This window comes from Mastomys coucha, unplaced genomic scaffold (genome assembly GCF_008632895.1).
Source record: "Mastomys coucha isolate ucsf_1 unplaced genomic scaffold, UCSF_Mcou_1 pScaffold20, whole genome shotgun sequence".
Taxonomy (NCBI): domain Eukaryota; kingdom Metazoa; phylum Chordata; class Mammalia; order Rodentia; family Muridae; genus Mastomys; species Mastomys coucha.
The window spans coordinates 29,886,922-29,899,421 of NW_022196903.1; the positions used below are offsets into that span (position 1 = coordinate 29,886,922).

A 12,500-nucleotide genomic window follows, 5' to 3' on the forward strand; every position below is an offset into this window, starting at 1 on the left:
CCTCCCTCCCTCCCTCCCTCCCTCCCTCACTCCCTCTCTCTCTCTCTCTTTCTCTCTCTCTTTCTGAGACAGCGTTTCTCTGTGTAACCCTGGCTGCCTGAAACTCACTCTGTAGACCAGACTGCCCTCAAACTCTGAGATCTACTTGCCTTTGCCTCTGAGTTCTGGGATTGAAGGTAGGTGCTGCCACACCTGGCCTATGAATTAAATATTATGCAACTATTAATCATGTTTTAAAGAATATCTCATGATATTCTATGAAAAATGCCCATAACAGTCAGTGAAAACCACTCCATTTAACACTACGCTTTAAAGAAATACAATCACATAGGGGAAATGTCTATGGAATATGAACAGTGGTTTTACTACAGTGGTAGGATAAAGGGTTATTTTAATTTTTTTCTTTTAAAAAAGTTCCAGAATTTCCTAGAGTAATAGATTACTCTTCTTATGGAGGGAGGAGGCAGACAGACATGCTTTAAAATCAACAGCATACAATAGTGTGGCTTCATCCCAAGAGAGAGGTTCAGTTCCCAAAATAGGGCAGGAGACGCAGGCCACCGATTCTCCACCCAGTCTCACATCCAACCAACGGAGCCACAGAGCTTTGCTGACCATGCACACCCGGAACACAGACACTGAACTGACTGGCATGTAGCCTAGCGGGGTAGTTTTTCAGTTCCCTAAGGGGTTGTCAGCAGCAGCTGAGCTTAGGCTCAGTCAAGCCTCTTACACCTACCTCAAGCTGCAGTCTCAACTCACAGTGAGGCTTGCCCTTCACCCTCACACCTGCAAACCCATCTCTGTGAGGATCTGAGGCACTCTCTCAGAGAGCTGCCAACGGCCTGTGGTACCTATGCTGCAGGAAAGCCTGAGGGCTGTGGTGCAGGATACGTCAGGTTTCTACAGCTACCCAGTTCCTTCTAACCTCAAACTAGTGGGCCACTGTGAGTAGGACCTGGCTGTGACTTGGGACCTCCTGTCTACATGAGGGCAGAAAGAATAGGAACTTGTAAACACAAGGAAAGGCTACTCACCTGTGTGACCTTTTCCAGGCCCCCTGCAACAGCAGAACATATGGCTACCTCCAGGCTGTGGCGGAACAACTGCCTGCCCTTTGTGGGCATCATGATCCTCTTGGCCGCGGCCCTGTCCTTGATGTTCTACGCTCTCCTCTGGAAGGCTGGCAACCTCGCTGACCTACCTAACCTGAGGATCGGCTTCTACAACTTCTGTCTGTGGAAGGAGGACATTGGCTCCCTAGAGTGTTACAACTTTCCTGAGCTGGAGGTGCTGGGCATTCCTCAGGTTGGCCTAGCCCTGGCCAGGCTTGGTGTGTATGGAGCCCTGGTCCTTACAGTCTTCGTCCCTCTGCCTCTCCTTCTTGCCCAGTACAACCGAGATGAGGGAGAATGGCAGCTGGCTGTGGGCTTCCTGGCAGCATCCTCTGTTCTGTTGGCTGGCGGACTAACCCTCTTCCTCTCCTTTGTGTGGAAGTGGCTCAGGCTCTCCTTCCTGGGGCCTGGCTTTCTAGCTCTGTGCCTAGCGCAGGCTTTACTCATCTTCTTGCTTGTGGCCACGGTTACATTCCCGCCACGGGATAAGAAGGACAAGAACCAGTGGGAGAACTGTTAGTCCAGTCTTACAAAGGCTTATCATGGGATTGCAAGGGTTCAGTTCCAACTGTGCTCCAAAAAGGTGCCAGAGAACCTGTGGCTGGGTGGGATCCTCTCGACCTTAGCTAATGGTTGTGGCATAGCTAATGTGGATATCAAGCTCAGCAGAGGGAACCACCCACCGAGCAGAAGGGCTGGGGTGTCAAGGAACCCAGCAGCAGCTTGGAGGGCTAGGGTACCTGCAGTTTCTTAGGGTATCATGGAGCTCATTAGCACAGGGGTTCCTGCCTTAATCAACCAATCCTCACTTTAACCCCAGGCAGGGAGTCTGTCAGAGGCCAAACTTCCAAGCTATCTGGGCAAAGTGTCAAACCAGAACTCTATGATGGTTATGGCAACAAATGGGACGGTTAGGGAAAAAAAAAAAAAAAAAACTGCTTTAACACTGTGTCCTGTCAGCACAAAGAGAAACCTCGATGGCTTTTCAGGGTCCCCTGAATGGGTCCCTCGACCTGACAGCAAACAGGAATCATCGTTAAACCATTCTTGTGACCCAGGGATGCAGACTCAAAATGTGCCAAATTCTGGAAGGTGAACAGGACTGAATAGTTGCCGCGAACACACAACTCGTCGCCTCACCTTACCCAGAACTGGAAAGGCAAAAGCACGGTCTTTATTATGCACTGGGGCATCAGCATATATTTTTTTCAGTGTCTGTGTATCAGAAAACCTACATGGCAATGAGTTCTTCATTCTATGCTCATCAAAAGCCAGAGTGAACACAAAGAAACGTGGACTCTGGTGTGATCTTTTGTCCTCAGCATCTCCTGCCCCACTCTCCCTTACAGGGACCAGGGGGGAAGAGAGGTGACCAGTGGGAGGCAGGTCACCTGTATGGCTCACTAGCCTGATAGAGCCTCCTGCTCCTAGACTGGCAGGGAACTGTGGGCCGGCAGCTGCCAGCCTGTTTAGTTGGGAGGGGGGAAGCTTACTGCTGGACTGTGTCATGAGGCAGACTGCTCACAGGTCTCTTTAAGTCTAGATCTGGCTGCCCGTCTAGAATTCCCGTGTTCTCAGCAGCTCTGTTTTTCTTTGTTTCTGGCAAGTAGGCCCAAGACCTCATTTTTACTGTGAACAAAACAACACAGGGCTGGGATTGCCAAGCCTCAGAGCTAGAGGGCGGTGCAGAAATAAGTCTGTAACAGGATGCATTTCTGCATCCTGCTACAGAAAAAGGCCCACCCAAACTGACAGCCTCCTGGGACTGGAAGTTGGGAGCAAAGCCTGGTGTTTGTGAGTGGCAGGGGCGGGCAGCGCCCGCAGCTCTCAGCAGAAGCAGCGAACAGCTCATACTAACTGAAAAATATCTCCCTGACGTACTTTAACGCATCTTCCTCCTCCTTTCCCTCCTCGGGGCTTCTGCTACAGGGAGAGTCAGAAACTTCTGGTCCTTGGGGAGGGCTGAGGCCTAGAGCAGGCGAGCTGCTCCTACTACTCTCTTCTTCTTCCTCCTCCTCCTCCTCCTTCTCCTCCTCCTCCTCGTTGCTGCTCCCCCCGGGGGAGCTGGTGCGAGGGGATGTGGAACAGAGAGGGGAGAGCTGCAGCTTATCGGTGGCCTCCAGAGACGGCTGTTCCCAGGGCTTTTCCTGTTTGCGGCCCTGCAGAGCAGAAGAAATGGCAGTCTCAGCACAAGCGGCTTGTTTCCCCGACGCACTGGTTCAACAGTGCTACGGATGTACTCTGAGCCAACCGAAAAGCCAGCATAGCACATGACCAGGCCGGGACATGCTCCCATCCACCCCATGGGCACCCACCCTTTCTAACTTCCCCCCACACCTCAGGATCAGGGCCCACTAGGAACAGATGCAGGGCCTACATATGAGAAACAGCAGAGTAGAAAGAGAAGGGATCCAACTGAAAAACGTGGCTGGAAAAGTGAGACACGAGACCACCAGGAGCCCAGGCCACAGAATCTACTGTGGGTCTAAAGCTGGCCACAAAGCCTTGATTTCCTGGGGATATCAGTATCCCAGATCAGTGCATTCTGGGGTAGCCATGAGCACTGGGAAGATTATACACTGCTTTAAGGCACACAGAAAATACAAGAACTGTGCAATGGGGTCGGTCGCTCTCACTCCTTCAGGAAGCCAGGGAACATCTCCTGTTAAGGAGAGGACCACTAGAAAGGAGTCCTCTTACCCAACAGATAGCCTTCCCAAGAACGCAAGTGAACACCGTACCCTTCACATGTCAGTACGGTTTCCCACAGTGCCTGCTCTCCCTCACACCCACACCCTACCCGCGCAGCTCACCCCTCGTGACTGACGCACACCACACACAGTGGCTGAGGGAAACCTGGCTGAGAAGAGGAAGCAAGAGGAAGATGTGGGACCTGAGGCAGCCTGGGAGTGCCTCTCTTACCAGGAGCAAGGGATCTATGCTAGTTCCTACCCATGAGTAATCGCCAGCCATAGGAGTCAGAAGAGACAGGACGAATGTTACCTCAATCAGGATCCCCAGCGCCACATCTACCATTTCGGCTTCATTCATGCAGTACACAGTCTTGGTGGCAGGGGTTCTGAAACAGAAGACGCAAAGCCACAGCTGAGGGCCTCGCCTCACAAGGAGGAAGGGAGTAAGGGAGTTACTGCTTCTCTGAACTGTAGCGTTTCCTCATCCTAATGGCCCAGGTACAGGGCACAGGGCAACCCACCCTCTGTGGTTTCCCTCACAAAGAACAGGGAGTGGGGATGGTGGCTGGCTTCCCACCGTTACTCCTTGAAATCCACAGTGGGTTGCTGGGTATAGTGGCACACATTATAATCCCAACACTAGGGAGATGGATCTCTGAGTTCCAGGCTAGCCTGACCTAAATAGTAAGTTCCACGCCAGCCAAGGCTACAGAGAGAGACCCAGTCTCAAAAGCAAACAGTGGACATAGCAAATACAGGCCACCAGGCCAGAGCCCAGTTTGAATGTGAACGTGAGGGTATGTTTAGACGGGACTGTGACCACTGCCGAGGGAACAGGAAAGAGCCAGCGAGTGTGGCACTGAATGCCTCCTGCCATTTTTAAGAGAATGGCAGCACCTCCCTCCCACTTGATAAGCTCTCCTGCCCTGGCTACCAGCATTCACCTAACTCACATCAGCAACTTCAGATTTCTTGGCTGACTGTCCAAAAAGCTCTTTGCACAGAAAAGACAGGCACCACTTGGGTGACTAGATTTCAGATCCACTGGTCTTGCTTTTGTCACAAATGAAGAAGAGATAAGCACTTTGAACAAACAGCTCCTGGGGGCGTGGTTTGTATGCAGAGCTCAAAGCCTGCACCAACAGCTAGATGGCTGGACCTTACCAGGCAGGACCTTACCAACGTGGAGCTCACCAGCAAGCACTCACTCACGAGGTGGTACTTCTCTGTGAGGGGCAAGTAGAGACCTCTAGGCACTGCAGGAAGGACCCACCTCATTGTCCTGCCACTCTGACAGGCCAGGAGAGCTACTGAGAAGCCCCCTGACCTCACACTGTCCCACCTTGTTGCTGTCCCAACTCGCATGGCCGCTGTCTGCTTCCTCTTGGTTGTCTTCACTGATACAACCTTTTTCTCATTCACAGGCGCTGTCATCCATGAGGGGAGGACCCTCTTTTTGGTCTCAGATTTTAGGGTTTCCATGGCTAGAGTTTCTCCACTCAGTGACTTGCTTCTCTAGAGCAGGACCAAAAATCACACGGTCTTGTCACAGGAGGCTCATGTGTCCCCCACCCCCACCCCGTGGGTGCTGATCTTGAATGCCTATAGGAGGAACCAAGTCAGAAGATGCTAGTAAGTCAATGCTCTTTCAGTTACCAGCAGTAATTACTGGTCAGTGTAGGGCAGGCCTGTGGTGACCCAGAGGCCAGCAGAGCCCAGAAGGCCAAGCCATGTGTACTTTGTCACATGGAGGACTAGCAGCAGACAGGACAATGGGGGCTGCAGACAAATTTCTGTGACCTCGGCACTGCTCTGCATCTCACACAGGTAGTTGGAGCAACAGAAATGCTTTCCTGTCACTTCTGCATCCCAGGAGGAAGAAAGGGGACTCTGGTCTCCCTTTCCTCTGTCTCCCAACCATCCATGACCATCTCTGTCACAAACTTCTCACCTCTACAGTGATTTGGTTACTGTTAGCATGCTAACATTCCTTCTAGGCTCCGCTCAACTACCTAGCAACAGCCAGGTACGAGCCTGGCTTGATAGAACAGGCTTGTTTGGCTTGTCATGCTCTCTGACCAATCTCTCTGTCTCTGTCTCTCTCTGTCTCTCTCTCTGTCTCTGTCTCTCTCTCTGTGTCTCTCTCTGTCTCTCTCTCTCTGTCTCTCTCTCTCTGTCTCTCTCTCTCTGTCTCTCTCTCTCTCTCTCTCTCTCTCTCTCTCTCTCACACACACACACACACACACACACACACACATCTGTCCCCTCTCTTTCTCTGCCTCTACTCCCTTCTTAACCCCCTTTCTCATGACCGGAAATGAACTTCCTTTTATACTAGGTCCGTCGTATGGCTGATAACTTAGGAGGGGAGGGGAGCGAGCCTCAGCATAGGCCCCTAAGGCACCCCCTCCCGCTGCACCATACCTCATTTTACAAAACATATGTTACTAAAACCCCCATGCCTTCTAATCCACAGATTTCATTAGCCAGTGCTCCCCCTATCCCCGACATTCACCGCTAGATCATTTTGGCTCATCCAGAATGACTGTTTATAACTTCACTTAAAACAAACAAGAAAACTAGCAGGGCATCATCTTAACCTGTCCAGCCACAGAACAGAAGTCGATAAGAGGAATGCCATCGCATCGGGTAAATGGCAGTGTACAGAAATGAATCAGACCCGGCAGTACATGTGTATCATCACGTCCATTTTATAGGCGAGAAACAGACGTAGTTAAGAATTAGCGTGCACAAAATCGCAGAAAGCTGGCCATCAACCACCGAGCCCGCAGCCAGGTCCTGCCCACCGCAAGGTTTCAGGAGCTCAGCGCTGATGGGGTCGGGCCCGTTGGGTCCCTGGAAAATCTCACCCAGAAGGCACACGCGGGCTCTCGCTACACTAGCGCGGAGCTGGCCTCGCCACTCCCTCCCTACCGCAGAGGGCGCAGAGCCGGGGGCCTGGGGACTGAATGGGACTGTGGGCAGCGCTGCGGTCCTTTTGGTGGGTTCCGGGGATTCAGAACTGCGAAGCGCGCACGCATCCCATCGCCCGCCCCTTCCGGCTCCGGCGCGCTCCCGAACCGCCGCTGGCTGGCCCGGAGGGCCCCGGGCGCCCCCTGCCGACCATGGGTCACATCCGCAGGCCCTGGTTTCTGTCCGCTGTTGTGACTGAGGGGCAGCGGTTGGCTCTTAGAAAGCGGCCAGAGTCAGTAACTAGGAGAAGCAAAGGGGTTTTGACAGTTCTGCCAGGGGATCCCCCAGGAAACCAAATTTAACACGTCCCAGGAGACGGGGTGCCTGGCAGTTCAGGGAGAGAAATCAAATTCCCATTTACTGCTTTACATTCATGTTGGTGGTCCAAAGTCCCCTCTGAGAAGTGGAGGAGGGGCCACCAAGCTCCCAGGTGTCCGGGGTCTTTCAGCTAAACTCACTCATAATTGAATGCAGCTTGGGGTGGTTGGGAAAGAAGCCACGGAAGACAACGACTGGAAAACCCAGGAGTAGGCCATCATGGGGAGGGTATTCTCTGGCACGTTGGAGCAAAGGGAGAAATCAAGAGTGACTATATTTGATTTACAGGTCAGCTAGAACTGCACTCTGGACTGGGCCACAGCTCCCGTCACGCACATTTTCTCCAGTCTCTCCCTGCTTTTGTTTGTTTGTTTGTTTGTTTGTTGTTTTGTTTTTCGAGACAGGGTTTCTCTATGTAGCCCTAGCTGTCCTGGAACTCTGTAGTGCAGGCTGGCCTCGAACTCAGAAATCCACCTGTCTCTGCCTTCCAAGTGCTAGAATTAAAGGCGTATGCCACTACTGTCCAGCTCCCTGGCTCTTCTTGAACGCTAATCGTCAATCCTAAACTGATAGCCTGGACCAGGAAATTTAAGGTCCCAAGTCTTAATGGATTAAACCAATGGCTTCCAATCCCACATATGACCCCAAGGGTTATTTTAGCTGCTCTTGAGCCAGGCCAGGCTGCAACCTTTCTGGGAGGACAGTCCCTGGCTGTCAAGAAAGTAGCATTCATTGACTGTAAATAGGGTCCTCAACCTCACCTAATGTGAGCCAAGCAAGGCTAAAGCTGGATGAGAGGGCATCCTGCCAGTCCTTTGATTTGGTTCTTAACTCTCCCAACCCTGCACATTTCTTAAAACTTCTCCACGGACACCCAGCAAATAAGGCTTAAGACGAGAAACCTGCGTGGCTCTATACAGAGCCTAATTGTCCGCAAAGACCCCAGGAGCAAGGAACCAAGCTAGGAGACTTGCCTGTGCTGGAGTCCACATGGGTTTTATTATTTTTAAATTGGCAGATAAATTGATTGGATATAGTAACAAATGTCAGCTTCATTTAGTCAGCCCGAAATGTAACCATTACTGTACTTCCAGGCCTCATGCTGAGCTCCTGGGCATGGGTTTGGGGCTCAGCAGAGATAGGGCCCAGAGCACAGGGGGGGAAATTCAGATTTGCACCTGCCAGGCAAGGTTCTCAGCCCCTGGAAGAGTGGCTCAAGGTCTGCAGTGTGACCTGCCTTCACGGTCGTGTTCCACGTCACCTTCACTCAAGGAGAGCAAAGGAGTGTGCCCTGCTAAGGCCCTCACAGGTTCCAAACAGGTGCTTCGAAGGATGCGTTCTTCCTGGGACGAACAGGCTCTGGAGAAGTCCTTCTGTCTCTGAGCCTTAAAACCACCAATTCACAAGTCGTGGGGAATACAGTGGGGAGAGAGAACATGCCGTAAGACAGAAAAACTAGAGGAAAAGTTAAACCACGGGCTCTTGACTCAGACAGAAGCCAGGACCACAAAGCTGGGTGGGGCAGACGATGAGGCTGTGTCAGCTGGAGTGGAGAACTGGCAGGGACTGACCCCTTCATGTCAGTGTGGACATGGGCAAAACCCATGAGCAGGGAAAGCCACTTGCCATGCAGCCTGGCCACCTGATTTGATCCCCCAAATACACATAAAGATGAACAGAGAGAACTGAGTCTACACCAACTTGTCTTGTGACCTCTGTGGCATATCCCACCCCTCCCCCACCCACCCAACACACACATGCACACCAATAATAAATAGTAACTATGATATATAGGTTTTTCCTATATATCACTTTCTACTTTTCCTTCGATCCTAGAAGGAAGCCCAGGCCTCAACACTCCTGCTTTTCCCTATGTACTTGGGAGTTAACCAGCCCCACAGCCCACCACTAGCATGGAGCCCAAAGAAGCTATCAAATGACTATTCCAAGCAGTCACTGTTCGTGGAAGTGGCATGCTGTAAGCAGGTAACAAGGTCACCCGTGCCAAATGTGGGAGGCCCAGGCTGGGGCCCAGGCCCACGCCCACTGACCCTATAATGGCTCTTTCATGGCTGGTCTCAGCAACAGGATTTAGGCCTGACAAGGGATGGGACTCGTGGTCCTCCCAAATGAAAGACCAGAGCACAGGCCATGATAGGAGTACAGACGTAGCTGATCCGGCTGAGACAGACAGAGGTGCAGGCAGCTGGTATCATTCAAGCTCAGAGACTTTATGCTGGAAGAATGAGGGAACCACCACTGAGAGTTCTGGGGCCAGAAGACCCTGAGGTGCGGGAGCTGGAGGCCCAGCTCTCAGGCCTGTTGTCCACAGAAGCCTCTTAACCAAGGTCAACAGCTTTCAGGTTCTGCAGAAGATGCTCAGATCTTGGCTTGAGGCCAGAAGAGGGCACCGTGGTCTACACCTCAACTCTAACTCAGCTCTGCCAGAAACTTGGCGGCTGAGGCTAGTGAGAGCTGAAGTCCAATAACCAAGGCAGGGAGCTACGACTATCACCAGGCCCAGGTGACTCACATATTCCAGAAAGAGACACCAAGTGACTGTAAGAGCGTTATCTCGCTCTGATTTTTTTCCCCTTAAAAAAGAAAAATAAGCAATTATGTACAAAATACAGTCAATGCCTCTGAACACGGTGCACCACTGTGGCTCCTTGCCCAGCACCTGTCCTGTGCTCCACTACAGTCCCCGGTCCCAGTCTCTAGGGAGTACAGCAGCCCACTCCACATGCCCTGCTCCAGGAGCTGCGTCTGGATGACTGAGACCCCTTGGAGGTCTTTCCTGAAGATCCACAGCTCTGGCAGTACAGAACGAGAGCTCTGTCCTGTCCCCTGTCTCATCTCTCTTCTGCTAGAGACAATTCTGTTTCCCGCGTGTCACCCGGGCTGGACATCAGAGTTTATGGGCTAGGAGGGTGGTGAGCTTGATCTTGCCATCCATAGAGGCTGTGAGGCACGTCCCACAGTCCATGGCGGTGCTCCAGTCCACGGTGACCACGGGGGCACGGTGGCCACCCAGGCTCAGACAGTTTTCTAGAACTTTCTCTTCACTGCCCAGCTGTAGGAGGACAGGAGTGAAGAAGCAACATTAATAGACATCACTCACAAGCATACACACTTTAACCAAAAGCTTTTAGTGTCCAAAAACCACTTTAAGCCTGGGAGTGGCCACCCCAATCTGAGAATGTGGCCTGGCCCACACCCCCACTTTTCTGGAAAGCCTGTTTATGCCTTTGCTTTTCTGACTGTAGTCAGTCTGCCTCGTGTGGAAACCAAGTCCCTGAGATGCTCTTCAGAAGATGGCATTTCCTCTGTGGCCCTGACCTATCTATAAAGTCACCTGCACCTACCCTGTCTGTCCCCATAGCATCCACCTGTTACAGCATCTCCTTGCTGGCCACTGCCTGACTCTAAGTTGTGGACCTACTTATTCATTTGAGGTACAGCTCTCACCGTGGGCATGCAAACTATGGGAGGGCAGGACCTTTATGACCAGCCACATCACTCCAAATGGGGCCAGGCACAGGAAGGCCTTGATGAATGTGTGAGCAAGCCAGCCGTCCAGCAACACACACACACACACACGCAACACACACACACACACACATGCACACACACACATGCACACACTCACACACATGCACACGCACACATGCATGCACACACACACACACGCACACACATGCAAACGCACACACACGCACACGCACGCACATGCACACACGCACATGCACACACGCACATGCACACACGCGCGCACATGCACACACGCACACACATACATGCACACACGCGTGCGTGCACATACACACACACTCACACACACACACACACACACACACACACACACGTCTAGAACTATGCGCATGTGTGAAGGGCCAGATGCTGGTACTCTGGGAACTAGAACAAGATGACTCCTAGCAACACTGTGACACCTGTGAGCACGTGGCAGAAAGCATTCGTGAAGAGATCACTAGAAAAGCTATCGGTTGAATTATTTATGGATTGTAAGAATGCAGTTTGAAGCTTAGCAGACACCCTAAGTAACTGGAACCATTCATGACACTTTAAAAAATTACACAGGAAAACTTGTCAACCCATCATCTGATTATAGAGCAACTCTGACTGTACATCGTATAAACGCTTGGGGAAAAGGCTGCAGGCCTTAAAATAAAATGTATATACAGCCATTCCTCCATCTAGACGACAGAGAACAGCTCTCCTGGAAGTCAACTACAACAAGCCTTAAAGGGGGAAACTAGGCTCGTAACTAGTGCTTCACGAGAGATCATGCAGCTAACAGTTGTGGGGAGGACGAGAACACAGTAATGCTGCCCTCTGCAGAAAGAGGAGCCTTAGTGACAGCAAACCCAGGTGTCACTGAGCAGTCATCGGGTCTGTGGGAAGCTCCTCATTTCCCATCTCAGCCCACACAGAGTTCCCCACGGGTCTCTGCCCAGCCTGAGGCCCTAGAAGTGTCCCCTTCGATGTCCCGACCCCTTCTCTTTCCAGCCCACAAACTGCAGCCTCCCTCTAGGTCTTCCTGAGAACTTGGACCCCACCCAGGTTCTCTGGGAACTGCTCAGGGCTTAGCTGTCTGTCACTTACTTGCTGTCTAACTCGTGTCTGAACCCCAGGCAAGCACAGACATTGTTTAACCCCTTGGTCCACTCCGCAGTACAGTGGTGCCAGGCCTAGCACACAACTGTTCAAACCCAAGCTGTTTATTGACTGACAAGCAGTGGCATCAGACACTTGAGAGGACCCCTCGGTCTCATAGACTAAATACAATACCACTGGCAGGGAAACACCCTCAAATGAGCACTGAAGGAGGGAGAGGAACTCACAGCACCAGACACGTGGTCTTGGGCTCAGCCCTCAGCCCTCATCTCTGGATGATCCGAGTGAAAAGGACAGTACCCACAGGCTCTCGGTGGTACAGAACCCTGAATCGAACTGAGTAGCTCGGACTAGAGAGGTTTTATTTGTTTGCTTGCTTTGTTTTTGTTTGTGTTTTTCAATCTATAAACAGGAACAAAAATGTAGACAAGCCAGCAAGAGGGCTTAGTAAGTAATGACACTTGCTGCCAAGACGGATCTGAGTTCAGTCACTAGGAATCCTATGGTGGAAGGAAAGAACTGAGTTCTACAGGATGACCTCTGACCCCCACCCACCCACACACAACACAAAACACACAGGTTATACCTACACACAAAAATAGGAGACAGGTAGACAGATAAGTAGAGATAAATAGATAAATATGATCATAATTTAAGAGATGCTAACTCCTAGCATCCCTTAGGGTTGTTCATAACCACTTGTAACTCTAATTTCACGGAATCTAACACTTTCTTCTTGGTACCACCACACACATATGCATAAGTA

The 12,500-nt window shown here is 51.5% G+C and overlaps 3 protein-coding genes across 14 annotated transcripts in view; 1 reads left to right on the forward strand and 2 right to left on the reverse strand.

Annotated features, from left to right (window-relative positions):
• Tmem140 (transmembrane protein 140) overlaps positions 1-2,406 on the forward strand; it is a 12,117-nt gene extending 9,711 nt beyond the window's left edge. For all 5 annotated transcript variants that reach the window (XM_031381504.1, XM_031381507.1, XM_031381502.1 and 2 more), the window contains one exon: positions 1,056-2,406. In XM_031381504.1, the coding sequence (XP_031237364.1) occupies positions 1,056-1,635 (580 nt within the window). In that variant the 3' untranslated portion in view covers positions 1,636-2,406. The remainder of the gene's footprint in view (positions 1-1,055) is intronic.
• Positions 2,271-6,877, reverse strand: Cyren (cell cycle regulator of NHEJ). 6 transcript variants are annotated; one of them, XM_031381509.1, is made up of 4 exons: positions 6,679-6,876; positions 5,151-5,323; positions 4,119-4,194; positions 2,271-3,274 (listed from the first exon to the last, which is right to left on the reverse strand). In XM_031381509.1, exons 2-4 carry the CDS (start codon positions 5,288-5,290, stop codon positions 2,969-2,971), a joined length of 522 nt encoding a protein of 173 aa, XP_031237369.1. In that variant the 5' UTR covers positions 5,291-5,323; positions 6,679-6,876; the 3' UTR covers positions 2,271-2,968. The 6 variants fall into 6 exon arrangements, with proteins under 6 accessions (XP_031237369.1, XP_031237373.1, XP_031237372.1 ...); XM_031381508.1 differs by having other exon boundaries at positions 2,969-3,274; positions 6,409-6,877; XM_031381510.1 differs by lacking the exon at positions 6,679-6,876 and adding an exon at positions 5,465-5,862 and having other exon boundaries at positions 2,969-3,274.
• Positions 6,878-8,076: 1,199 nt separating this feature from the next.
• Positions 8,077-12,500, reverse strand: part of LOC116098715 (WD repeat-containing protein 91) — a 27,544-nt gene continuing 23,120 nt past the window's right edge. For all 3 annotated transcript variants that reach the window (XM_031381516.1, XM_031381515.1, XM_031381517.1), the window contains exon 12: positions 8,077-10,172. In XM_031381516.1, the coding sequence (XP_031237376.1) occupies positions 10,008-10,172 (165 nt within the window). In that variant the 3' untranslated portion in view covers positions 8,077-10,007. The remainder of the gene's footprint in view (positions 10,173-12,500) is intronic.